A 27,316-nucleotide genomic window follows, 5' to 3' on the forward strand; every position below is an offset into this window, starting at 1 on the left:
AAGGAGCATATACTTAAATGGCCTGCGTTTGTATAATAAGCTGCCTAGTAATATAAAGAAAAGTCAACTAGGAAAATTTAAATTTGAACTAAAACAATTACTGTTTCATAACTACTTTAAGACCAATCAGATTTGAATCATTTTAATTTCTTATTGTATATTTTAAATAAATGGAAAAAAACCTTTCGGTATTAACACGGAATACTAAATCAAATTTTGTAACTAAAACTATGTGATTTAAACTTTGTAAAACCATTGTTAATGAAGTACTCATAAAACCAACACAGCTACGGCTCTTGGTTTAATAATGTGTATTTAAATGGATTTTAATGTGCATTGTGAAATTAATTCATCATCATCATTTAACCCGGATCTATCCACTGCTGGATATAGGTCTCCCTCAGTCTTTTCTCTCAGTCTCCTTTCACTGGCTGTGAAATTAATTACTAAACTGAAAAAAAAGATTATTATCAAACTTTAGAAGTGCCGTTGTTCCTCCAGAAAAGTGTCCTTAGATGAGTCACTAATGCTATTTCGCTGTTGGTTGAGCTTTCGGCAGTATATTAAACGTAAAAGCGCTAGGTACGGAATAAAGTTTTACTCTGTTTGAACCACCGATAGGTCCGTGCTAAATTTAAAAACACATTCCGGAAAAACAACTGAAGCAACTGTTGTACCAAAACTTGAGCAACTAGTTCTCTCTCTGGTGGAGTCATACCTAGATTGTGGACATCGTATCTTCAAGAACAATTTTTATACTAGCCTCTCCCTGTTTAAGGTTCTTCTTCGTTGAAAAACCCATACAACTGATACCTTATGGAAAGATCGTAAAAGAAATCCTGCCGAAATCGTAAAAGTCAAGCTAAAAAAAGGTGAACTCCGTTGGAGCCGATGTGGTAAAATATACGTTTCAAAATAAAGGGATCAACGGGATGTACTTTGAATTACCACAAAATATTATCCACAATTAATTACAGCTAAAATCAGGTATGACGTTAAAAAAGTAAAACTTGCGGAAGTAGCCAATTACAAAAAGTTTATCTCTGACATTTATCGCAGTGACCAGATGATTAGTTATTATTCATTTTCGAGAAAAAGTGTTGGATGGTATAAAAAAAGTAATGTTTTATCTACTATACATTTCAATTGAGAATGCACTTTACAAAAAAAGAATGCTATACAAACAGTTATCTTTCCTTCAGTTTCGCGAAGAATCTGTAAAAGAATATTTGCGAATTAATAAAGATCAGCATGATGGAAGAAACTTGACGAAGACTGGATTATTGCATGGTAGCAAAAGGTGACGACAGGATCAGCAAATAGCAAACAGGAACACTCATTCTGAAATACACTTTCTCGATAAAATACCAAACCCAAGAGATCTAACTAAATCATACCATTTAAGATGCAATCATTGTGCATTAAAATCTATACGAAAGGAGATGAAGTACAGCTGGTTCCTAAAAAAAACAGATACGACTCTTAAAGCGTATTTTGTAGAAAATTGAACAGTGTATTTTGACGGATAAATACTTATTATTTACATACTGTCACTGTCACTGCCAAATCTTAAAATTTGTTAGATAACTTATTCTGTTCAACCTCAAAAAATAGCTCCACATGCTAGCAAAGAAGTAAAAGCAAGAATTGTAACGAAATTAGAAGATGATTGGTCACTGTCTGCGGTAGAGAACCATTTTAATGTAAGCAGAACAACAGTTTTTAATATAAATAAAAGATTGAAAGAACAAGAAACTCTCGAAAGAAAGCAAGGTTCAGGAAGACCAAAAAAATCTACCGCTCATGAAGATCGTACAATTTTAAGGAGATTAGAAGAGAATCCTTTTGAAGATGCGAAAACTGTAAAAATTATGTCACAGTTTCTAGAAAAAAAGACAACAACTTGGCGCAGAATTCAAGCATCCCGTCTTAGGTACCGAACTGCTGCAAAAAAACAAGCTCTCATACCACAACAGAAGCAATCAAGACTGATATTTGCTTTAAACCATATGCTACATAATTAAGATTTTTGGGACAGGATAATATTTACAGATGGGAAAATTTTTCAATCTTCTGTTACGAAAAAATATGAGTCATATTAAAAACCTGTAAACATGTTTTTATTCACTAATATGTTGTAGATTGTACGAGATCCTTCTATCAGCTGGCAGAAATTTACCTGAACAACATTTCGAAATTTCTGGAGGCCCGCCGATGTGAAAATACCTGTTTGCTGCCACTCAGTCTAGTCGAGAAGGTTTTCGACTTTTCGAGATAACGGCAATTTATGTATATAAATAAAACATTTTTATATGGAGGAACAGTTGATTTTGAAGACGCGCTCGCGATTTTAATTGTTACGTTCGGATATATAAATTATTGTAAGATAAATTAATATAAATAAAAATAAATTAAATTCGTAAGTATTATAAATATTGAACCTTTTAATAAATTCACTACACTTCTCTTCTCTCTCTTCTCTTTCTCTCTTCTCTTTCTCTCTTCTCTTTTCAAAAAGGGCAAAATTGGGGTGTATAGACCAGATAATATTATATTTATTCCTCTATATGTTGATAGATATCGATTAGCTGTTCATTTTTGCGCCAATGTATGGGTTATGGATTTCATCTAGAGGAATGGGAATGGTATGGCGTATTGAGCAGGTTTGTTAGGCAGACTTATTTGAATATTTTAGAAAACATAATGTTACCATGGCCCAGCTACAGCCCAGATTTAAACCCAATCGAGAATGTGTGTTGGGGTTATTATAAAACGGTTGTATCGACGTAATTTTATACCTCAACCTGCTGATGAGCTGTGGCACGGTATACAACGGGTTTGGAAAGAGCTCTCTGAAGAAAACAATTTCATAGTTCCTTTCACGCAGATGGACCGAAGATTACAAGCTGTTATCAATGCTGATTGAGATATTACAAAATATTAATTTTATTTTTACATACCTCAATTTAGTATAATTTTGGTCTTCCAGGCCCTCGCTTTCTTTCAAAAGTTTCTTGTTCGTCCAGTTTTTGCTAATAGAAAAACTGTGGTTCTGCTTATGTTAAAATGTTTTGCTGCCTCTGATAGTGCCCAGTTATCTTTTAATTTGGTTACAATTCGTGCTTTTATATATTGTTGAGTTAAGTCGTTTGTTTTATTTCTTAATAGTAATAAAATTAATAACAACAACCCTATTTTATGTAAAAATTATCTTTTATATACTCTTTATAAAATGCAGGAATTCAAAATAATATCAAAATTTAGACCTTAATAATTATTACAATTTATGAATTAACACATGTAATAAATTGTTTGCAAGCGTATGCAGACGATATTGCACTGGTTACTAGAGATTTAAAAACCATGCAGAACATAATATTAATACTAGATAAAGAAGCAAAGAAGAGAGGGCTAGTAATAAACCAAAGCAAAACGAAATACCTCAAGTGTTCAAGAGAGAATACGAACATAGAGAAAGAAATTAAGCTTGGTGCATATACATTTGAAAGAGTACACCGTTTCAAATACCTGGGACTGAAAGCATCCTACTGGGTAATAAAACCTACTGGAACTACCAAAAATTCCTGAAAGAAAAGCCCATTAGTAAGAAAACCAAATTAAAAATTTACAAGACTGCAATCAGACCAGTAATCACCTATGGTGAAGAGACGATGTGCCTAACACAAAAAGATGAAATGAGGTTGGAAATCTTAGAGAGAAAGATAATTCGACGAACAATGGGACCGGTCAGGATAAGTGTAGGCAAATTTAGAAGATTAACCAATGAAGAAATTAAAGAAGTCATCGAGGGTGAAGACATAATCAAGTTCGTGAAGACGCAAAGGCTCAGGTGGCTGGGACACACAGCAAGAGCTAACCCAGACTCTACGCTAAAGCGTATAACTGGATGGAGACCAACAATAAAAAAGGACCAAAGAGGAGACCCAAAACAAGATGGAGAGATCAAGTCTTAGGAGACATAAAGAAGCTGAGGATCTGCAATTGGAAGGAGCGCTGTAAGGACCGGAAAGAATAAAGGAAAATTGTAGACAAGGCCAAGTCACACACGCTGCTATAATAATAAAAAGAAAACAACAGCGGACCGATTCTCCGCAATAAATGAATCAGAGAGCCCAAAAGGGCGGCAAACACTCCGCCAGGAGTGAAAAAGCCATGATGATGATGAATCAATTGTTTGTTGTTTGTTTATTTTATTATTTGTCTGTCATTATAAATATAATATAATGTCAGACCAATCAAATACACTGCTTAAAATGATCAAATCTTACTAAGAGTCGTTTCAGTTTTTTTAGGAATCAGCTGTACCGTTGTAAAACGTGCCAAAACAGGCCAGCTATTTATGTGGAATCTTGCTTCGAAGATTATAATAAACAATAAAATTGTTATTTTTAATCAATCCATTTGTTCCCATCTCATTTTTTGTGTGACCGAAAACGCCATCGTGTATGCAGCTCACGAAAATATACTTTTACAAGACGGTATTTGACGCTTCTAATTTTTTTTGTCAAAAATATATGTTGTATTCATATTGAATCATATTCAACTACTTTTAATTTTATTTTCGATAAACTAACATTCTGAAAATATGTGCCTTTCTGGGAACACTTTGTTACGCCATACTGTCAGCGAACGTGTTGAGAAGGAAAGGCAGTAGAGACAGAGAGAGATATATCGATTAAATAAATAAGCAAACGTAAAAAATTTCACAACAAAATAATTTCATAGCAGTAAATTTTATCGAAAAATATACGATGTACACGATATAGTTACACGAGTTCATAAACGTTACATTTAAACCAAACACTTACCTTAATACTATCGTAGCAAGCCGTCACGCGTCCATTCTGGACCTCGACGTTGGCTGCCGGATGAGCAAACTTGCACTCTGAATCCGGCCTGGAGCACTTATTTCTCTGAAATTCCCTACACACCTCCAACTGCAACCATCTGGAGTCTTTTCCGTTCAAAAGATTATTCATGTTGACCATAGCCATCTTCTCGAAATTTAGTATATACTAATATGTTTTATTAAAATCGAAAAAATTAACTTATCACACGTAAAATTACTTGATTCACCGAAGTGCGGACGCGATAATGGACGTGGCGCGACTAAAATTCAATTAGATCAGATCAGGTAGAATTATTGTCCATTGTTCCGTATAAAAAATAAACACTATTCCTTCTTTGTTTAACGACGTTGTTTTGTTATATTTTTATGATATTATTGGACTAGAATGTTTAACTTCTCTTGCACAAGCGGGTAGCCAAAAGCAAAGCGATTGTCAACAAGTTTTGTGTTTGTAGAGAAGGAGATCTAGCGCATGGTCTTAAGTCTACTGTGTAAGTTGAGGATGCTACGACGATAGGGCTACTCGAAGTCTTCGGTTTCTGTAAAGCAAAACCAACAATTAGGTTCACTATCAAACTAAAACACTATCAAAAGATGCCATGAAATAAACTTTTACTATATATAATAAAGTTTTACTATCCTAACCAAAATTTTTAGAATGTATTGTCCATTATTATATTTGATATTTGTGTTGTTAATGTTGAGTGTCAAAGTTTATTTTAAATAATCTCAACGACTAGTAAATTACACTGACAATTTGTGATATTTTGTAAACATATATACATTTTTTTTATCTATATTACAGTGTCTCTATCTAAAAAGGAATAAAACAATTCCGAAAGTTTGACAAAAAGTCAAAAGAGTTTCTCTCTAACATATCGGCCAACCTACTGACTGCAGCCCTAATAAACTGGTGGTTATATATATATATATATATATATATATATATATATATATATATATATATATATATATATATATATATATATATATAACTATTAACTATTTAACGTTTACTTATATATATATATATATATATATATATATATATATATATATATATATATAGAGTGTCTATATCTATATATATATATATATATATATATATATATATATATATATATATATATATATATATATATATATATAGATATAGACACTCTCATTGAAATTTATGCCAATAAAGGTAAGTTTAACATAAACTCCAAACTTCCATGATCGCGATACAAGATCTAGAGATGCTATAGCACTATAGCACCACCAAAACCGCATCGTCACTTACATAACCCAAAATTTAAATGACTGAAACGTTATATCAGCATTATTCTCGATATAAAGGGAGCCTTCGAGCAAGACTGGCATGCCGGATCGGTGAAGAAACTACTGAACATCGGCTTGCCCAAAATCACGGTAAAGGTCAAAAGTCAATGTTCAGCACCATTCAGTCCTGCAGCAGGAAAGCCACAAGGTTCCGTCTTGGCACTCATACTTTACACGATTTACAACAGAGAAGTCTCCAACCCACGTAACAAAAACGCACTGACATTACGTAACGCAGACGATACTGCTCTCATAATAGAATAGAATAGAACAGAATTTATTTAATCAATATACAAAAATAGTTTTGTTTTTGACAAGTCAAAGGAATAGTGACAATACATATAAAATTTTTGGCGAATTTAAACATTACAAACATGTATATATTTAATATTAACAATTAAAAAAACAACAAACACACTTAATCGAATTAACGGAAATGGAAAAAACATGAAATATAATTATAATAGGCAACTACCCTGACCAAACTAGTACTATTGTGTAAAAGCTGTACTTAGGTACTACGTTTTTGAATAGAAACAATGCTTCAAAAAGTGTGATTTGATTTTAACCTTAAACGATAACAAGTGAAGACTTTTTACTTTCTGGCACCTTTACTTTCTGGTACATCTCGCAAAAAGTTATACAAACTAACATCAGTCGAATTTTTTATTCTCTTTGTCAACCTAAAACGTTGTGCTCTAATAGCATCTCTAGATCTTGTATCGTGATCATGGACGTTGGGAGTTTATGATAAACTTACCTTTGTTGGCATGAATTTCAATCAGCGTCTCATATCTATATATATATATATATATATATATATATAGAGTGAAGTTAGTGACATAATACCTAAATCCAGAAATAAAGGTTTACAGTGTTCGCTATACTCTGCTCTTGCAAGTATCCTCACTACTCTTTTTTGTAGTTTAAAAACTCGATCTGCGTGAGAAGAATTACCCCAAACAGTTATTCCGTACTGTAAATGGCTATGAAATAGTGCAAAGTAGCACATTCTAAGGGTATTTTTGGGAATCATATAAACTAAGTTGCATATTAAAAATGTACTTGTAGCAAGTCTAGAACTTAAGTAATCTATATGAGCACTCCAATTCAAATTATCGTCTAGAAAGATTCCTAATAGTTTAACCTATTTCTTGAGATATACTTTCAATCAGAACTAAAAATCAAATTCTGATTTTTCTCTTCATTTAACTTTATGTGCAATCCAGTTTTTTGCTTTCCGGCTATCACTATCTATTCTAATTCCTTAATTATTCTGTATAATATCAGTATTTATGAGAGTTGTATCATCTGCGAAGCAAACACATTTTATAGGAAAAGTGTAGTGAAATAAATCGTTGAGATAAATAAGAAACAAAGTGGGTCCTAATATCGTTTTCTATTTGTTAGGTATGATCTAAACAGATTAAGAGTGTTTCCCCTAATACCGTATTTATCCATTTTTTTCCAACAGTAATTCATGCGAAACAGAGTCAAAAGACACACACATACACGACTCACAATTAAGTGAACCCACCAGCGGTCTGTTATGGTACGAACTTTTTTATTTGTCTATTAGAAAATATATTAAAAAGTGGCAAATAGGACAAAATAAATTAAATATATTTCTAGTATATATTACAAGAATTCTCAAAAATTCTTTATTTTAAACGATAAGTTTCCTTTATAGCCAAATGAGGAGCTAGTCTTAGAATTACTCATATTACCCCTACATTGTGCCATTACATACGCGTGAGAAAAGAAGAGGCGAAATATGTTATAAAGGCAAAATAATGGATTATAAAGTAAAACTTGAATGTAGGCTTGTAATTTTGTTATTAGAGCGATTAACTAGAGTTTGTACTTAACTGAGATAATTTCATTTAATGTATTTGTAGCTTTAATACTATTAGGAGTTGTAATAAAGCTTTAATTAATTAAACCGTGTGTAATATACAAAGCGGCACATTCAGTCGTTTGTTGGTGATTTTTTGCTGATGTTTCAGCATCCTAAGAACATTGAATATTTTTTCATCTGAATTTTGACTGAATTTTCCTCTCCTGTCATTAGGTTTTCTTTAACCTTCCTTATAAAAGAGGGGCACAGTGCTGAGTGTAACTGCGATGTTTACAATTATTCAAACCTAATAAATTTTATCACTTTTACAAGAATATTTGGACGACTACTAAGATGCGGAACTCATTGATACTACCTCAAAGATATAGGTGAACATAGAAACCATCATAGAAAAAAAGGAAGTTATTACCGGCGATTAAAATGACGATGAGAAAATAATGAAAGTTAACGACTCACAAGACGTATGGTTCGGCAAAGGTAAAATGTTTTTGATACAGAAACCTCTGCCAAGAAAAAACATGCAGTCAAAAATATAATCAGAATGCCATATTGTACGAAACGTGGTGACTTTTACAAATTAGCGAGGACGGTTTAAGGTAGAAAATCGCCATCAAGTTAGAAAGACGATATTTTACAAAGACGTTGACGAAATTAAAGTTTACGCATATATTAAACTGGCAATCGAACAATACAAAAAAAATAAGAACCAGCTACCTACCCAGTTTACTGAAAGACTAAGTCCATCAAGTATGTTTACATTTAGAGAGAATTGTACTGTAGCATCACACTGTCATATGATTACTTTAATTGTTCTTTAGTTCTAAAACCAAAGAAAAACGTTTTTCTGGTATCATTCATGCATGACGATGACAAGATCGATGGAACTACACAAAAGCCTATAATAATTATTGACTATAACAAAACGAACGTAGGAGTTGACATGGTAGATCAGTTATCATCAAAATACAATGTAACTCGCAATACTAGAAGATAGCCGATGGTGGTCGTTTACTTCCTACTCAATATGATAGGAATTAACACATTTGTATTTTACAAATGTAGGTAATCAAAAAGAAGATAAAGCATATCGCAGAAGTTTTCTGACAAGTTGTCAAGAGAAACTGTTACCTCTGTTTTTAGTCAATGCTTTAGGGGAAACTATGTAAACTAGGACTTTTATATTTTTGATTAATTTTTTTTTTGTATTTGTGTGAGAAATATATGTTTTATTTACTTTTTTACCACATATTTTAAAAACTATCGTTTCTAGGAATACTTCAGGCACCCATAAAACGTAACGGATTCGAATTTTAGTCTTCTCTTAACTGTCGAGAGGTAATCATATGACAGTGTGGTTTGAGTTTATAGAAAAAGATGGAAGTCCGTTTGCGTAAGTAAGTTTTGATAGTTTTCTAGTAACTATACTTGCATATTTAAAAAAAACAGCCCCTAAGTTTATTATACCCCAACTTATTATAAATTGTTGTATTTTATCAACTATTAAATGTAGCGAAATTGGTAGGAATAGTCAAAGTACGCCATTACCATATGGTTGGGGTGGGCGCTTACGAAATCATTACCTTATTTTTTTTTCAGTCGTGGATTTTCGTTAGCAGAAGCGCTAGATATGGTTTACGGTGACAAGAAATTAGCCGAGCAAGTCGATAATATTTTTATAACACCGCCAGATGTAAATGATGCTGATACAGACGAGGATTCTGCGAATGAAGATGAATGTGTATTCGTAAATAACCCAACAGGTGCTTAGTTGTACAAATAATGATATATAGTTCGTCCCAAACCCTTCTTTCAGTGCGTCATAGTTGTTCGAATTCTCTCTAACACATTAAGCTAGAAGTGACAGAAAAAAACGTGAGTCTGTGATTATTATACATAGAACTTAGAAAATTATTTATCGTAAAGCTAATTCTACTTACGGGTGTATAATTGTTTGGAGTTTAGAATACGCTAAATAGATATCCAATCGATGATGCGCATAAATATAATTTGACGCAGAAGGTCTTGATCCTGACAGTACTTGACACACGTCAACTGATAAAATAATTGTCATTCCAGGTTAGTTTGTATTTTGAGAACGATTTCCGAAGTGGAAATTGAAACGTCAATAAACGTATTTTAACCTTTAATTGTGGCTTATTCCCATTTAAATATAAACCAGGTTAGTATTATCAGACATTTTACAGTGAAAATTTAATTTTGTTTTATTGTCATGAAAATATTTTAAATATGCCGAGTTATATCGAGAAAGAACAAAGACTAATATTAAAATTATTAAATTATTTTCAATTAGAAAAAGACAGATTACCATCCTGCAACTGTCAAATTTAACTAAAATGACATGCAATAATTCTCGACATTCTTAAAATCCTATATTATGTCAAAATTAGTGACGCACTGAAAGAAGGGTTTGGGACAGACTGTACCTACATATTATAATTGTTTATTTTTGCAGATGGGCAGCTACGAGCGCAAGCAGAAATACAACTTTCTAGCAATGAAAGAATCGGTACTGACAATAAAGAAGTGCAGACAGAGGTAAGTATAACCATTAATTTTTTAATTTTCTTAGGTTTAAAATTTACTTACATCTGCAAGTTTTTCGTTTCCAGAAGAAGATTATTCTAGGTATAAAAATCTATCATGTCTTGATATGTTCAGTATATTTTTTGATGATGAGACAGTAAACTACTTAGCGAAATAAACCCAACGAAATGCATAATTTGTAAGCCTAACTGACCCACGCATTACATCTGGAGAAATACGTTGTTTTATACGTATTCTCCTGCTATCGGGGTAAAATCCATTACCATCGAAGAGAATGTATTGGGATACTCATCATGATGTAAAGAACACTTTAGTTTGTAATTCAATGAGGCGAAATAGATTTCTGCAAATTCAAAGGTTTTTGCATTTCGTAGATATTACAAAGCCTAATGTTAGTGACAAAGCATGGAAAATTCGGCCATTGATTAACAAAAATACGTTGGTTTGTGTGTTAATTGTTTTATAGGATACCACACCAGACGATGAAAATATTCTCAAATAAATATTAAAAAACAAATAAAAATTTTGCTTTCAACGACCCTAAAAGTTATTAATACATTTCAACATTGAGGAATTATCGCCCTTTAAATTTGTGCGAAGTTTCCCACCGATCGGTCAAATAGTTTAAAAGTTATTCAATTTGTTTATCCCTGGGACTAATTATTTAAACCATTGAACTTGCCCTATGAATGATGCTAGACACATTTAACAAATTTCATAGGATTCTTTAAGACTTATACTATCTCAGAAGTTAAATGAATATTGAGTTTTCATCGAAATTATTTACAAAATAAACGTTTGAAAAGGGGGTATGTTTTTTACTTATAAACAATTGTAATAACTTCTATATTTTTCAAGCTACAGACTTATACGTACAACCATTAGATAGCTGGTAAAAAAACTCACATTTAACAAAAAAAATATACCTTCTCTGAATAATAGGAACGAAGTTAGCGACAATTTTTTTGTTAATTATATCTCCATTGTTTATAAACATTAAGAAGTAAAATTTGCACAAATTTTGAATGAAAATCTAAACTTTATATTGAATTTTATAGCTATAAAATTCATCCAATTTTTCGAAACTTAAAATCTTTCGAAACGAAGTTACTTTCGAAAGATCGACATAGGAAAGTGGAGGGGAAACTGTTTTAGCTCCTCGCTGCAAAATTTAATATTATGGTTACGGATTTATCATTCAAAAGCTTCAACAGTTCTGTAGGAATTTCATCAGGCCCATTTGCTTTTCCATTTTTAGCGTTTCTTATTACGTATTCTACTTCTTCTTTCAATATGTCTGGCCTAGTTGCATTGATTATCTGAGTTAAGTTGTTTCTATCGTCTTCAAATAATTTATTTGGGTATTCTGTCCATCTTTTTATTTTATTCTCTATATCTACAGTAAGATTTCCATCTTTGTCTTTAAGTTTACCTATTTGGCATTTCTTTATGCTTCCTGTTATCTCTTTTACTTTTTTGTGCATATTGAACGCATCGTACTTTTTCTCATAGGTTTCCATTTCTTCACATTGTTCTTTAATCCACTCCTCTTTGGCTTCTTTTATTCTCTTTTTTATGTGTTTATTTATTTCTTTGTATTTGTCTGGGTAATTCGTCATCTTTCTTCTTTGTTCCATCAAGTCTAGTATATCTTGTGTCATCCACCCCTTATTCTTTGTTGTTGTTTTTGTAAGATGTTTCTTTCCTGCTGTTTGTATAGCTGTATTTATGTACTTTAATTTTTGGTTAGCGTTGTTTGTATCGTTAATTTGTTGCTGCACTGAACGGAGGTTTTCATTTATTTCTTCTCCTGTTTCTTGTCGTATATTTTTGTTTCTAAGTTTATTTAAATCTAGTGCCTTTCTGTGTGGTCTTCTAATCTTTTTTGGTCTCGCCTCTGTCACAGTAACTACCGGGTTATGATCTGAGCCTATATCAGCTCCTGGGTACGTCTTAGTACATTTAACAGCATTATGATACCTCCTTGCTTTTTGATTTCTCACTATTTTTTCTTTGGTATGTTGTGGAGATGTCCATGTATGTAACCGTCGAGGAAGTAATTTGAAAAAGGTATTTGTTATTACAAGGTCTTCACTTTGGAAAATTTGAATCAATCGATCTCCTCTGTCATTTTTGTTTCCAAGCCCATATTTTCCTACTTATTCTCCTACCTTACCTTGACCCACCTTGGCATTAAGATCGCCCATTAATACGTTAATGTATGGAAAGACTGACTTAATAAGTGAACCCAAACAACAAAAAGGTTGAGACCTGACAGTGAAGTCGAATAAATGAACCAAATTTTAACTTTTAAACCAATGTATGTAAAGAAAATAAAAAAAGTAAAGTTCAATAAACATTGCAAAATTTAATAAGGCAAGTGATGAAAAAATCGACTTATTTTATCAAAGCAGTAAGGCAGATTAGATTAATATTGTATATCATATTTGTAAGAAAAATAGAATAAAAATCAATATTGTTAATTATAAAAATACAAACAATTATAATTAATATAAGGAATATAATGTGTAAAAAATTACCTGAAATTTAATTTATAAAATATATAAGTATTGAATATAGTTGAAAAGATATGTTGTGGAATGCAAGTTTTAGATTCCCCATGTCTCTCTTAACACCTTTATCAACGTCTGTTTTTGCCTTGCAATTCTTAGAAGGCACAGATTAAAGCGGAATTCTTGAATTTGGTTTCGAAAATTAGTCTACGATTTTATTATCAGATGTCGCTACATTGCGTCTATACGAAGCCATGTTATAGTTGCTTCCTAAGACAGAGAAGAATTATTTCACGTTCAGAGCGCTTGCGAAAGCCGTTCTGATGATGCCTATTGGGCTGAAATACGTATAAACGGATGCGCAAGCTCCCTATACGTGAAATAAAATCTTAACTGTCTTTTCCTTGTTATATAAGTATTATTACATCATTGATATAAAATGAAAAAACATATGTTGATTTTCCGGGATTTTCCGAGATTTATGGGGGGTGAATATTATGTCATCATTATTAATACTGCGACAGACTATTCGAGCAAATTAAAAAAAAGTAAGTATTTAGGGTGAATTTCAAATGGACTCAATCTTTCCGAGTTTTCGCATATTTTCCGGCCAGTGAAAACTATGTAGTTATTCATATTTCGACGAGCTACCCCAGAATAAAAAAAAGAGGCTTGCAGCTGCAAAGGAAGCCGAGATAATGTAAATTTTTCCTACGTGTTGCAATTTGAAGTTCCGATGCCGAAAAAAAAAAACGGAGCTGAAACAGATATCCTCTCCACTTTCCTATGTCGATCTTTCGAAAGTACCGTCGTTTCGAAAAATTAGATAAATTTTATAGCTATAAGTTTCAATATAAAGTTTAGATTTTCATTCAAAATTTGTGCAAATTTTACTTCTTAATGTTTATAAACAATGGAGATATGATTGTTTAAAAAATAGTCACTAACTTCGTTCCTATTGGTCATAGAAGGTTTTTTATTTTTTAATGTGAGCTTTTTTATCAGCTATCCTATGGTTGTACGTACAAGTCTGTAGCTTGAAATATATAGAAGTTATTACAATTGTTTATAAGTAAAAAACATACCCCTTTTTCAAACGTTTATTTTGTAAATAATTTCGATGAAAACTCAATATGCATTTAACTTCTGAGATAGCCTAAGTCTTAAAGAATCGTATGAAATTTGCTGAATGTGTCTAGCGTCATGCATAGGGCAAGCACAATAGTTTAAATAATTAGCCTCAGGGATAAACAAATTAAATAACTTATAAAATATTTGACTGATCGGGGCGAATCAGAATTTTGCAAATATCTCTGTTAATTATTTATCAATTTTAATTAAAAAAACGGGAAAATAAAGATATTCTTGACATAAAAAAATGACATAAATATTGTTTATTTAAAATATAAGGGAAAAAATTTATAGACAAAAAATCAAATTGTGACCATGAATTATTGCTTAAAAAAACGCAAGGTAAAACTAGGAGTAGCTTTTTATCTATTCATTATCTAGTATCCCCCACCTATGTCTTAAAAGCTTAAGATATCTGCGAAACATTTTTCCACCTTTTTTTTAACCAGACTGGGCTATGTGTGTTTAGTAGGGGTTAACACTAGAAGGACGGCTGAAGCGACCTATCTGCAAGGACGGCGGTAGTCAATTGGACCATTTCTTGCTTTCATGGTATTCCAATAAACTAAAAATTTATTGAGAAACACATTTATTGAGAAAATCCATACCACATTCATAATAAACATTTTTATAAAAAAGTATCATTTACATGCACTGTAAGCATTGATTACATACAATTGTTTCTGTTCTTGGACACTTGCCACAAATTCTTTTTTTACAGTTGTCACACAAATCACTGGTTTTGTTATAACAAGATGATGTTTCGCACGTTTTTCTTTCTCTCTTCATCTTTTCTCTAGAATTTCATGCACTCAATACGTTTTCTTGATTTGCCGATGAAGCTCTGTTCGTTAGGGCCAAAGTTTGTTCTTCTATAAGATCCTAGATAAATTTGCGACGTGACATTTTCTTGTCCATGAGAGATTTGTAAATAGATTTGTAAATAGGCATTGATTGCAGCAAAATCCAATACATTATAAAAAACTTGCAACGGCCACCATCTTGAATTTGATTTTGCTGTGTACTTCTTTGCCATTTGATCAACAACATCGACACCAAATTTGGTTTGATTATCAAATTTTATAATTTCTGGCTTTTTCTTTCCTGTTTCTTCGACTGCTACTGACGAGTGACGTGTTAAAAATAAAATCCCGTTTTTATTTGCTTTACCTTGGTAACCAATTGCAATGCAGTTTTTATGCTTGAAAGATTTTGTTGAAAACAGCTCACTCTTCTTATTTTTCACGGATTTTGGTATTTCTCTTAGAATTCTATTGACTGTTCCTACAATTGTTGTATTATTTCGTTCGAGCTCTTGAGCAAGACGGATAGAAGTTAAAAAAATATCAGTTGTTACATTTCGTCCTTTTTTCAGGTAGAGTTTCATCAGCTTTAACACTAAATGATCAGAAAGTCTTTTATTTGAGGGACGAGTATCATCTTTTCCTAAATACGGAAAACCATTGAGGGGATATCCATAGTCTACATCTACAGCCAGCCAGACCTTGATTCCAAACTTATCGGGTTTGTTGTTCCAAAAAAGTTGTTCATCAATTGTTATGTTTTCGTTAGGTATAAAACATAACTGACAATTTAAAATAAATCGCTCCCATACCTCTGAAATTAGTCAAAATTTATTGCCCTTAAGTCTTTGGCGTCTGGTTGACTAGATGTCAAAACGTATAAATCGCATTATTTGTACAGATCTATCTCAAGACATTGTCTTTGAAAAAATCGGAGGTCCCCATTTTGTTGGCCAAAAGCTTTTTAGGCTAAAACTGTTTTGCCCTAAAATTCCATGAGCATACAAAAGCCCAACAGATGCTTCAATTTCTTCTAGTGAAATTTTTCACTCTTCAGTTTGCAATCCTTCAGAATATTTCGTTTAGCTGCTCTACATCGAAGAGAAGTGTTCAGATTGATTTTTTTCCCACACAGTACCATCAGCAGATGTTTCTGCATCAATGATAGATGTCGAAGGATTTTGAAGATGTTCGTTATCACAGACTTCATTATCTAAGTTATCAGTGCTCTCATCACTGAAGCTTCTCGAAGGCGGTTGAAAATTTTCATCGTCACTGTTATCCTACCAAAATTAGTTGCTTCAAATTCCGCATTCGCTTCATAATTTCCTAAAACATCTTGAACGTCAGATTCAGTTTCAGATAATTGTTCTAGTTCTGCTAAATAATCCAAAGCTTGTTGCTGAGTAAGACCATAACCACGACTTGACCACATTTTTGAAAATCAATCTAATAACAGACTGTCACCGACGGCTTTTAGACTAATACTGCACAAAAATGCCAAACCGACAGTAACAGGAAAACAAATTCGAGAAATAATATTCTTGGAAAATATATTGCCAATTGAACGCAATTCTCACGTAAAAGTGAAATTTATAATCCACATAAATCGATTCGGGTCAAAATGACCATTTGTCGCCCTTCTAGGGATACTACCTATTTCGTAAAATAAGAATTTTTAAATAAATATAAAATAAAACACTTCCAATGTATACAACAGTTTAGTTAAGAAAAAGTCAAAAAATTACAAATATCTCCTCACATACTGACATTACAAATATCAACCGCATGAAAATATTTTCAAAAAAGAAATTTTAGGGAATTGTAATAGTTGAAAAAAGTAAAGATATTGAATAAAAAAAATTCCTATAAAACCCATCCTTGCAAGGTCTTACGCTCGCGCCTTTACCACATACGTACGACCTTAGATATTGATTTCAGTAAAAAAATTAAGGAGATGAAAATTGTATAAAATATAATTCTCTCCATTTTTGTTAGTGTACATTCATGTCGTAAAGTTAATAATAAACGAGATAATTCAATGATTATGCTTCCCTTTGTAGCAATTTCATTTCACCCCGTATATAATCAAATACCGAAAAATATTTTTAATCTTTTGCGTCGCTGAAGATTGGTAATATAACCATTTTCGAGTCTGTTTATAATAATTTTAATTGCTTTTTGGTTTAATTTTGGATCCGCCTAGGATTTTTTTATTACTTTTTTTTGTAGTTAGTTTTTCCAGTCCCTCAAATAAAGAAACTTTTTGTACAACCTAGTTTTCCAACCAAAACACGAGTAGCCAATTGCAAACGTTTCAATTTATTTGCTTACCCTATCTCCAGCCTAGTAATTGTTCATTTTCTTCTTTCAACCCCCTATAAGCAAATTATATATTTTTACAACTGGCACCCAACGTAGTAGGCGGATAAACATTGTTACACCTTATACTATTTTCCCCCATAACTTGGAAAATATCGACCTCACAAAAAAATTTACAAAGATAAAATTGAAGGACATTGCAATTCTAACATTTAAGTCCCTACTATTTTGTTATTTAATAATCTGAACGTTTTACCCGTGCTTCAAGCGGCAATTTACAAATAAACTCTTTCCAATCTAATTTATGAAATCAACCATTCGAAGAACACTCGGTTGCAACTATATTATTTAGGTGAATATCCAGTTGGTACAACAAAATAAATATCAGCTATCAGGAATTAAACCGCAAGTTTTTGTCATTGTGTACCCTGTAGAGGTATATGCGACATTTGCGTTGGTGGTTAGAGTATGAGTATAGATTTTGTAAAGCGATTGAAAGTCTATTCATTACATATTACGATTGAGGTGAACGAGGTTTGTTAATATCTTTGATTTTATTCACTGAGTGTATCTAATAAACAATACAACGAATCCAGATATTACTACAGCGGATTGAAAGAAATAATCTAAGGCTAGATACATTTATATTATATTTTTTAGTGAAATAAAGTTTTAAGGATTTTTGTTGGATAAAGAGCTATTATTTTTTTTATTTACAATTGTAAAAAGAACTGTTTTCTTGTACTGTTTTCAAAAGATAAAAAAAAACGAAAGTATATTTAAAGTGTATAAACAATTTTAATTCCTAGCTGAGAGCTTTCGGCTTACAAAGCCATCTTTAGAGCTATGCTACAATAAAGTAATGATGTAAATAACTAATTTTATTTTACAATGATTCACTAGAGTCAAATTTTTATGTATCACTACTAGAAGAGATCATATGGTAATAATAAGAATAAGAATTCTTTTAAAACCAAAGAAATTTTTGCTGATTTAAATTATTATTGTACAAATGAGACCCCGCCCTGCCATACGCGCTTCATTATCAATTAAAAAACAATGGTTTAATAGATATTTATGCACCAAGGGGGCTAATAAGATGCGGGCCTCTGGCCCTAGGAATGACTATTGCTTGATGGGCGCAATCATCAGATAATACCAGTGGTACTTTTGGCCTGGGCGACCTTTTGAAAATTATTTTCAGGTATTGCAGGAAAGTGATTATGCAAAAAATTTTCATATGAACATCTTTCTAAACGAACATGAAGAGTTTATTATGGCTATATACTGGAACCAGAAAGCAGTAGTAAAGGTAAACGATATAGAAACAAATAATATACCGATTGCAAGAGGGGTCAGGCAAGGATGCGTCTTGTCTCCGACGCTTTTCAACGTGTACTCACAGGTCATATTTAGAAAAGCCTTATGGGAAAGAAAAGAGGGAAGAAGAATTGGTGGAGAAATCGTAAACACCATGAGATTTGCAAAGACACGGTAATAATGGCTGAGAGTATGAAGAACTACAAACTTTACTAGATGCAATAAATAGTGAATGCATTCAAATGGGACTTGACATCAACACAGACCAAATTTATGATAGTATCAAGGAGTCAAATAAATAATGAACAACTAACCCTTGGTGGACAGCAAATAGAGGTGACAAAATATAAATATCTGGAAGCTTACATCAACACAGAATTAGATCCAGACCAAGAGATCTCTTCTTCTTCTTCTTTGTCAACCATTTTCCATCCACTCCTGAATGTAGGTCTCTCCCAATTGCTTCCATCTTTCTCTATCTTGCGCCAATCTAATCCACTGTTTGCCTGCCACTGTTCTTATGTCATCTAGCCATCTTTTTTGAGGTCTTCCCGTGCTTCTTGTTGTCGTCCTTGGTCTCCATTCTAGAATTCTCCGTGTCCACCTGTTGTCATTATATCGGGCTACGTGACCTGCCCAGCGCCATTTCATTTTTGCAATTTCTTCCACAATATCTCTAATCTTCGTTCTACGTCTTATCTCGGTGTTTCTAATCTTGTCTCTTAGTGATATTCCAAGCATGATTCGTTCCATTGCTCTTTGTTGTTTCTATTTTTTTAGCAGATTTTTTGGTAAGGGCTACTGTCTCCAAGCCGTAAGTACAAACTGGTAGTATGCATGTGTTATACACCTTTTTCTTTAAGTTTACAGGAATGGAGGTGTTTTTCAAGATATATGCTAATTTGCCGAAAGCGCCCCATGCCAGTTGTGTTCTTCTTTTAATTTCAGCATCTTGATTTGGTTTTCCTAGTTTGATAACATGACCTAGATATACATAATGTTCAACATTTTCTATGGTATGATTTTGTATTGTTATATGTGTCTGGTCTCGGCTCAGTATTTTTGTTTTGCTGTAGTTCATTTTTAAGCCTACCGCTCCTGAAACTGCATTTAATTGTTGTAACATATCATTTAGTTCTTGGATATTATCGGCTATTAAAACTATGTCATCTGCGAATCGCAAGTGGTTTAAGTATGATCCGTCGACGTTGATACCCTTATTGTTCCATTCTAGTTTCTTAAAAATATCTTCTAGAGCAAGGCTAAATAGTTTGGGAGAGATGGTGTCTCCTTGTCTTACTCCCCGTTGTAGTCTTATGGGATTAGTTTTTGTGCTTTCGTCCAGCTTTATCTGCATGGTGGCATTTTCATATATGTTTTTAATTATGTTAGTGTATCTTGAATCTATACGTGCATATTTTCTAGAGATTCAAGCACTGCCCATAATTCGATGGAATCGAATGCTTTATGGAAATCGACGAACGCCATATGAATTGGAACATTATACCATTATACCAAGATATCAGGGTACGAATAGAAATGGCAAGGGCAGCGTTCTTAAAATTCAAGCAATTGTTCTGTGAGAAAAATCTGAATACGGCGCTGAGACTGAGGTTTGTCGAATGTTACGTCTGGTCCCAACTATTGTACGGGGTAGAAACAAGGACGTTAAAAGCGCAAATAGTTAAGAAGCTTTGAACTTTGAATATACCGGAGAATGTTGAGAATTCCATGGACTGCCAGGGTCACCAATGAGGAAGTGTTGAGAAGGATGGGTCTGGACAAAAAATTGTTAAGAACAATAAAAGTACGCAAGACTGCATAACTTGGACACATACTGAGGAATGATAAATATAGTCTTCTGTAGGTCATCATGCAGGGTAGAGTCGATGGCAAAAAGGGTAGAAAGAGGAAGTCATGGCTGCGAAATATTCGAGACTGGACAAACGTGACTGTAGACGAATTATTCTACGTTGCAAAAGACAGAGAAACTTTTAGAAATGCGGTCGCCAAATTCCGTTAATGGGGACGGCATAGGAAGAAGAAGTAGAAGAACAAAATAATAACATATCTCCTTATAATTAAAAGAAACTTTTTTATCAAACTATATTTATATTCATAGTTACATTATGAAAAAGTATTAATATAATGAAGTTAAATGTGTCGATAGCAATTTAACTTCATCTTTCCTCATTAGATGTCTCTAGTAGCATACTCTGGTAATTATTTTTTCTATAATTGCCAAAAAAGTCGGTGCGTTTTGATTTGGTTTGAGTCTTCTAACAAACTCTCTCTCTGATGACGGGTAGACCCAGAAACACGTGTTACGGAGTGGTAAGAAACTCAAATTAAATCGAAACGCAACCATTTTCGTATATTAATATAATACCTCATTTATATTTTTTGTTATATTTATACTCCAAGTATATAAAAAACGTAGTCATTAACAGTTAATAAGGTAATAATCTAGGAATGCAAATCAAATTTTTGCGGCATAATTTTTCATTTAGAACTTTAACTTCCTTTGTTATTTTTGTGCTAAAGCCAATATAAAACCGTTAATGGCCGACACTTCAGAATAAAATGAATGAAGGTTGAACAAAGGTATAAACCTCAAGAACAACAATGTATACATTCTCTATGTTTGAATAAGGACCTTCCTGTCATGACACTTCCATTAGCTGACGTATTTTCCAAGTGAATTTAAAACATCCTCAATTACGTCACTGTCTACCGTATTAGAATTTTTTTTAGAATTATTCGTAATACGTATAGCGGCAAAATTATGATAATATAAATGATAACGTCTACAGTTTAAGAGTAACTTTAGGCTAGAAAATTTCTAAACTTCGTCTTTCGCTTAAACATCTCTCATCTCACGCTGGGTAATTACCCATGCTTGGGCAGAGATCAAGCATTTGGTAACATATCATTGGTGTATCACTTTCCATTATCATCTTCTTCTCAACGTACCGTGCATTTCTGCGTAATCGTTCATTGTACATATCTCGTCAAGTTAGATGTTAGATAGCCAGTGTTAAATACTTCTATTTTTGGACGAATTCCTGTTTATGGCGAATATTACGCTGTCATGACATTTTTTTACGTCCTTACCCTCTATCGTTCCTTCTATTATCATTTGCTGAAAAATATATCATTCTCCTTGCAATATGTATCCTATATCTACTTTTTACATAATCAAAAAGTTTTCTATCCTGGAGGTCCACTCTGCTTAATACTTCCTTATGTCTGATTCTGTCCTTCCATGATATTCTCAGCATTCGGTGCAGGCACCACATTTCAAACACTTCAAGCTTTTCACTGGATCTGTCAGTTAACACATCTTTCATTCCCCACAGGTCAAACGTGGCACTTTAGCATCTTGTATCTCAGGTTACAACTTGCGATCAGTATGACGCTGCTCTTTGTTTCAGTATCAGGGTTAAAATAGTCATTTAGCAGACAACTTAAGTATTTAGACTACCTGAATTAGTCGATTTCTTTTCCAGTTACACATATCTTTGCGTTTGGTTAACTATTTCTTACTATAATCATTGTTTTTGTATTCTTGATATTTATGTTTAAACCAAAAGCTTTACTTGCAGAATTTGTATGATTTAAAAGACAGTGAAGTGAAGAGCATCGATGTTATCTATATGACTATCTCTATGTCATCGACATACCTAACGTTGTTAATAAATATGCCGTTTACTTAAATACCCTAACAGTCTGCCACTGCTTTTGAGAATTTTTTTCTACGTATAAGTTAAACAACACGGGAGAACAGTTTTGTTCAAATTTTACAGAGTTGTCTGGTTCCGTTACGGATTGGCGATAACTCTTATATCCTTGGCATCCAATTCTAACTCTTATACAATTTTATCATTAGTTCGTGTTTTACGTTACTTAATATATTCTCATAATCGATGAAACAGACAAAAACATCTTGTGAGAATACTGGCATTAATCGAAACAATCCTGTATTAATGTTTGCCATATTAAAGCCATATTAAAGATCGCTTCTCTCGTGCTTTATCATTAACTTAATATAATTATCTAATTAGGAGATTAGTCAACTACTATAAGAGCAGTAAAAGATTATCCTCAAGGAACTGTCCTACTTGATCTCTACAGTGCTCGATAGTGGTTGATGGTTATTTAACAGAGCAAAACAGAAAGATTTCGTAATCTGAGCTACGTCGACGATCTAGTTATTGTATTTACACGATAGTTTGTTTATTAAAAAATAGCAGAAAATTAAAAATTCAACTTCAGGCCTAATAGGAACAACAATAATATTCTTAAACGAGATACAAAACTTGCGTAGAATGCTAACCTAGCAAATATAACCACTAAAGCAACAAGAGCTTTTTGGACGAGCCGTACACTTTGTAGCAAACCATGGGATCTAAAATCTAAAATGATCAATTGGTCATATATAACGGCTCTCAGAGCCACGGTTACTTATGTTGTGAAAGTTTGGCACAACAAAACAACTCAGCAAAAGGTAAAAGTGAGTTGTAAAAGTACAAAGAATGGCTTCTGTAACAATCACGGGTGCATTGCGATCATGCCTGACTGCTCTCTTAGAGACAATAAAGATTTTAAAGTTTTAGAAATTGAACTCGTTTATGAAAGTATTTTCATAAACGACTGGGAATTCGAAAAACACAAAACGAATTTGCACAAAACGCAAGAGTTTCCGTTTTATACTGATGGGTCAAAACACAAGAGGAAGTAAGACTAATAGTTACTAGTCCTGACACTAGACTGTCAATAGCCCTCAGAAATACTTCTACAATATTCTAAGCAGAACTGCTAGTACTCGGTTTTTGTGCTCAAGTTCAGAACTTTTGAGTTAATAACAAGTTGCAATTGAAAACAGTGCCTTAAATTGGCAGAATGGAACAAAGTAACTTCGCTGAGGGTGCCAAGTCCTAAAGAAATTGTTGGTACAGATAGTCTTGATTAATAAGTAGCATACACTCCTATTATAGGACCAGGATCATTTTGAGTGATACCAAAACCTACACAGTGGATGATTTTCGAAAATAAGAAAAAAAAAGTTTAGTGTAGTTTACTGTAGATTCCCCGAAAATGCACAGGAAACGGTCGAACATACATATTACTACAACTGCGGGGTAAGCAGGTTGCAACTTTTTAGATCCTGGCCAAGTAAAAAATATTTCTCCTAAAACGATAATATACTTCACTAAAAGCCTAAATATTTTGGACTGATAATATATAGATATAAGGGTCACACAACAAGATCTCACAAGTCATAGTGTGGAGAGATATACTAGGTCAACGACACTTTTGAAAGATTTAGTCGCTAGGAACACATTCATGAATAATTCAATAATAATTCATCAAGACAGATATATCATCATCATCATAAAATATATATGTTTTTTAATTACGTAGTAAGATGATCTCTGAAATCGCATTAAATACCCTAAGGCTAGCCCTTTACTTGCGATTCAGAAGCCAGCTAAGCCTGGTGTATCTTCAAAAATATTTAATTTTCAATTTTTTTTTAAATGTCAGATAACGAGAAATATGCTGAAAATGTTGGGGGCATTTTGAGTACTATTTATTCTGATTTTAATTACTATTGATTTTGAGTACTATTGTTTCAATAACATGTACAAATGCCCAATAAAAACTTAGTTTAGTGATTACACAAGCAGTTTCAATGTCATCCATTGAAAAACTGATGTAATTCAACGATTTATAAATCGCAGTAGAGGCACCCTCTAGATTTTCTACGAAGCGATTTTTTTGTCGCCGCAACTAAAAATCGCAAGTGGAGGGCTAGCTTAAGTACCTATTTCTAAGAAATTATATGAAAAATGAAAAAATTAAAATGATCGATAAAAAAACCTTTAAATCTCAAGAAGTTATAGCGCAGTAAGATATGTTGTTATCTATAAGTATAAATAAACACAATATAAATTAAAAAAATATTTTACGCGTACATAGTAAAGTAGTTTCATTCACCAGAGTTTATTACCAATAATTTAAATATTATTTTAAATTTGTATCTTTTTGTGGACTTTTAATTTTTACAAATGTTAGTTATATAGTCAATTTTGGTTTGTCTATTGTTTAAATAAAATTCGTTTATCAAATAATTGAGTTGGAGGTCAATGTGGAAACAGTTTTCAAAACAAACAGTTGATTTATTTATTTTAGTTTGTTATGCATGAAAACAATCTGAATAATTATTCTAACTTATGGCAATCGAAACCGTCGATCAATTTATTGACAAATAAAACAATGTATTGCACATTTTAAAGTTTAAAACTCTAAAATGTGCAATAAGTTGCACCGTTTTAAATTTACACCATTTTAAAATTTAAAAATGATGTAAAATACTCTAAAATGTATTTTTTACAGCTTGCTACAAGGGTAAACCATACAGTTATTGGACACTTAAGAAAATTTCAGTCTCTTAGCTAATGGAAATAAGAGAATTTATAGTGCATTAGTAAAATTTCTGTCAAGTACCAAAATAGTCTTGTAGTGTCAACTATCAAAAAATATATGTATATGCAAAATTGTGGTAAGCAATTGGACAATCCATAGCAAAGCAGCTTGAGTAGATAGCTTCTTTAAGAGTTTGCTGTGGAACTCTGAGAACCTCATCATCGTGTTTGTATGTAAATATGGATAAAAAGGAGATAATACAAAAAAAGTATTTTGAATTATATTATGTGTACCGTTTTTTGAACACACTGATGATGTTGAAAAGATGCTATATTTAACTTGTATCTTATTTTAATTTTAGTTTTTAAAGCAGATTATTCAGCTCTTCGTTATTGATATTTTATGGACTTTACGGTCATAAAATTTCTATGTTTAAGGTATTAGTCATGTTGTAACTGGCTGATTGACACCTAGTTTATGCCAATAAAAACAAAGTTTTTGTGGCGGTTTAAAAATGTTTTATTAATAATTAACGGATATGCAATAATACTTTTTTGATCTGGCCAGATAATTATTGGAACACATATTTTTTTTTTGTACTAACAAACCATTATTTTATTTAGAGCTAGTTGTTGCTTCGCATATGTTTTTTTTTTGCTTTTTTTGGATGTCAATAAATTGGTTTTTATTTAATATTTGAGTTTTTTTATTTCCAAGTGGCTTCTATGAGTTTAAGAATATATGATAATTTAATCATAAATTATTAATTAAATTAAGTAATTAACTAATTAACCCATTGCCAGTCTATCCGATTTTTGGTGTGCGCACTCGTACGTATTCAACGCGGTGGGGATATACAGATTCCCACGGTTGAAATTTCGAACTGTGGCAGTATTGTGGGTAATGGACAAGAAATAGTAAGTACAAAAACCACTGTGATTCACATAACTTAAAATTATTACCGATTGGTTTTATTATTGGTTATTATTGGTTCTACATGCAATTGAACGAAATCATAAGATCCACAAAAAAAGATGATATATTGTTGGTGATGGGAGATTTCAACGCCAAGGTTGGAAAAAGAAAAGTGGACGGATGTGTGGGGGAATTTGGCTTGGGAGAAAGAAATGAAAGAGGGGACAGACTTGTCGAATTCTGCCAAAGCGAGGAGATGGTAATAATGAATACAAATTTTAAATGACCTAAAAGAAGACTTTATACTTGGAAATCACCTGCGCCTAGATATAAAAACGCTATAAAGTCTCTGAGAACATACCCCGGAGCTGACATAAATTCAGACCATAATCCATTAGTAGGCGTAATGCAGATAAAATTGAAGAAGATCCAAAAACAAACAAATATACCACGGTTTGATGTCTCAAAGATAAAAGAAGAACCTATACGTCAGAGGTTAAAACAAGAAATAAATGATAACTTAAAGAAAATCAAACAAGACGTGATAAAAACAACAGATGTTAATGACAAATGGAACATGGTACAGGAAACTTTAATAAAGGCAGGAGAAAAGCTACTGCAGACAAAAATAAGAAAAAAACAGAGATGGATGACTTCAGAAATCTTAGATCTAATGGAGGAAAGAAGGAAACATAAAGGCAGGAGTAAAGCAAAATATAAGGAACTACAGAGATTGATAGGAAAGAAAATAAAAGAGGCCAAATCCACCTGGCTTGCTAATCAATGCAGTGAAATAGAGGCATATGCTAAACAGTATGATAGCTTTAACATGCATAAGAAAATAAAGGAAATGACAAATACACTGAGAAAAAAGAAAGATGCCCTTCTGAAAGACGCAAATGAAAAAATCTTATAGAAATTAAAGAGAAATTAAAAAAATGGAAGACATACATAACAGATCTGTTTGAGGATAATCGACAAGAACCGGAAGAAATCGAAAGCGAAACGGGGCCAGAGATCATAATAGAGGAAATCGAACAAGCAATACGAAACGCAAAAAATGGAAAAACTGTAGGTCCAGACGAAATACCTGCGGAACTACTGAAATGTCTAGACGATGAAACGCTACCTGTACTTCTGGACCTATTTAATGAAGTATATAAAACTGGAAAAATCCCACAGGAATGGTTGGTGTCCACCTTTGTAGCAATACCAAAAACAGTATATGCCAAAGATTGTTCAGACTATAGGACAATATCAATAATAAGCC

General features: G+C 32.6%; 1 protein-coding gene across 1 annotated transcript in view; it reads right to left on the reverse strand.

Annotated features, from left to right (window-relative positions):
* Positions 1–1,421: 1,421 nt before the first annotated feature.
* The window catches only part of LOC140442477 (protein muscleblind-like), a 272,745-nt gene continuing 246,850 nt past the window's right edge, over positions 1,422–27,316 (reverse strand). Inside the window, exons 3-4 of the mRNA XM_072533545.1 lie at positions 4,830–5,409; positions 1,422–1,460 (exon numbers count right to left, since the gene is read on the reverse strand). Of these exons, the coding sequence (XP_072389646.1) occupies positions 1,422–1,460; positions 4,830–5,015 (225 nt within the window). The 5' untranslated portion in view covers positions 5,016–5,409. The remainder of the gene's footprint in view (positions 1,461–4,829; positions 5,410–27,316) is intronic.

Source organism: Diabrotica undecimpunctata, chromosome 5 (genome assembly GCF_040954645.1).
Source record: "Diabrotica undecimpunctata isolate CICGRU chromosome 5, icDiaUnde3, whole genome shotgun sequence".
Lineage (NCBI taxonomy): Eukaryota > Metazoa > Arthropoda > Insecta > Coleoptera > Chrysomelidae > Diabrotica > Diabrotica undecimpunctata.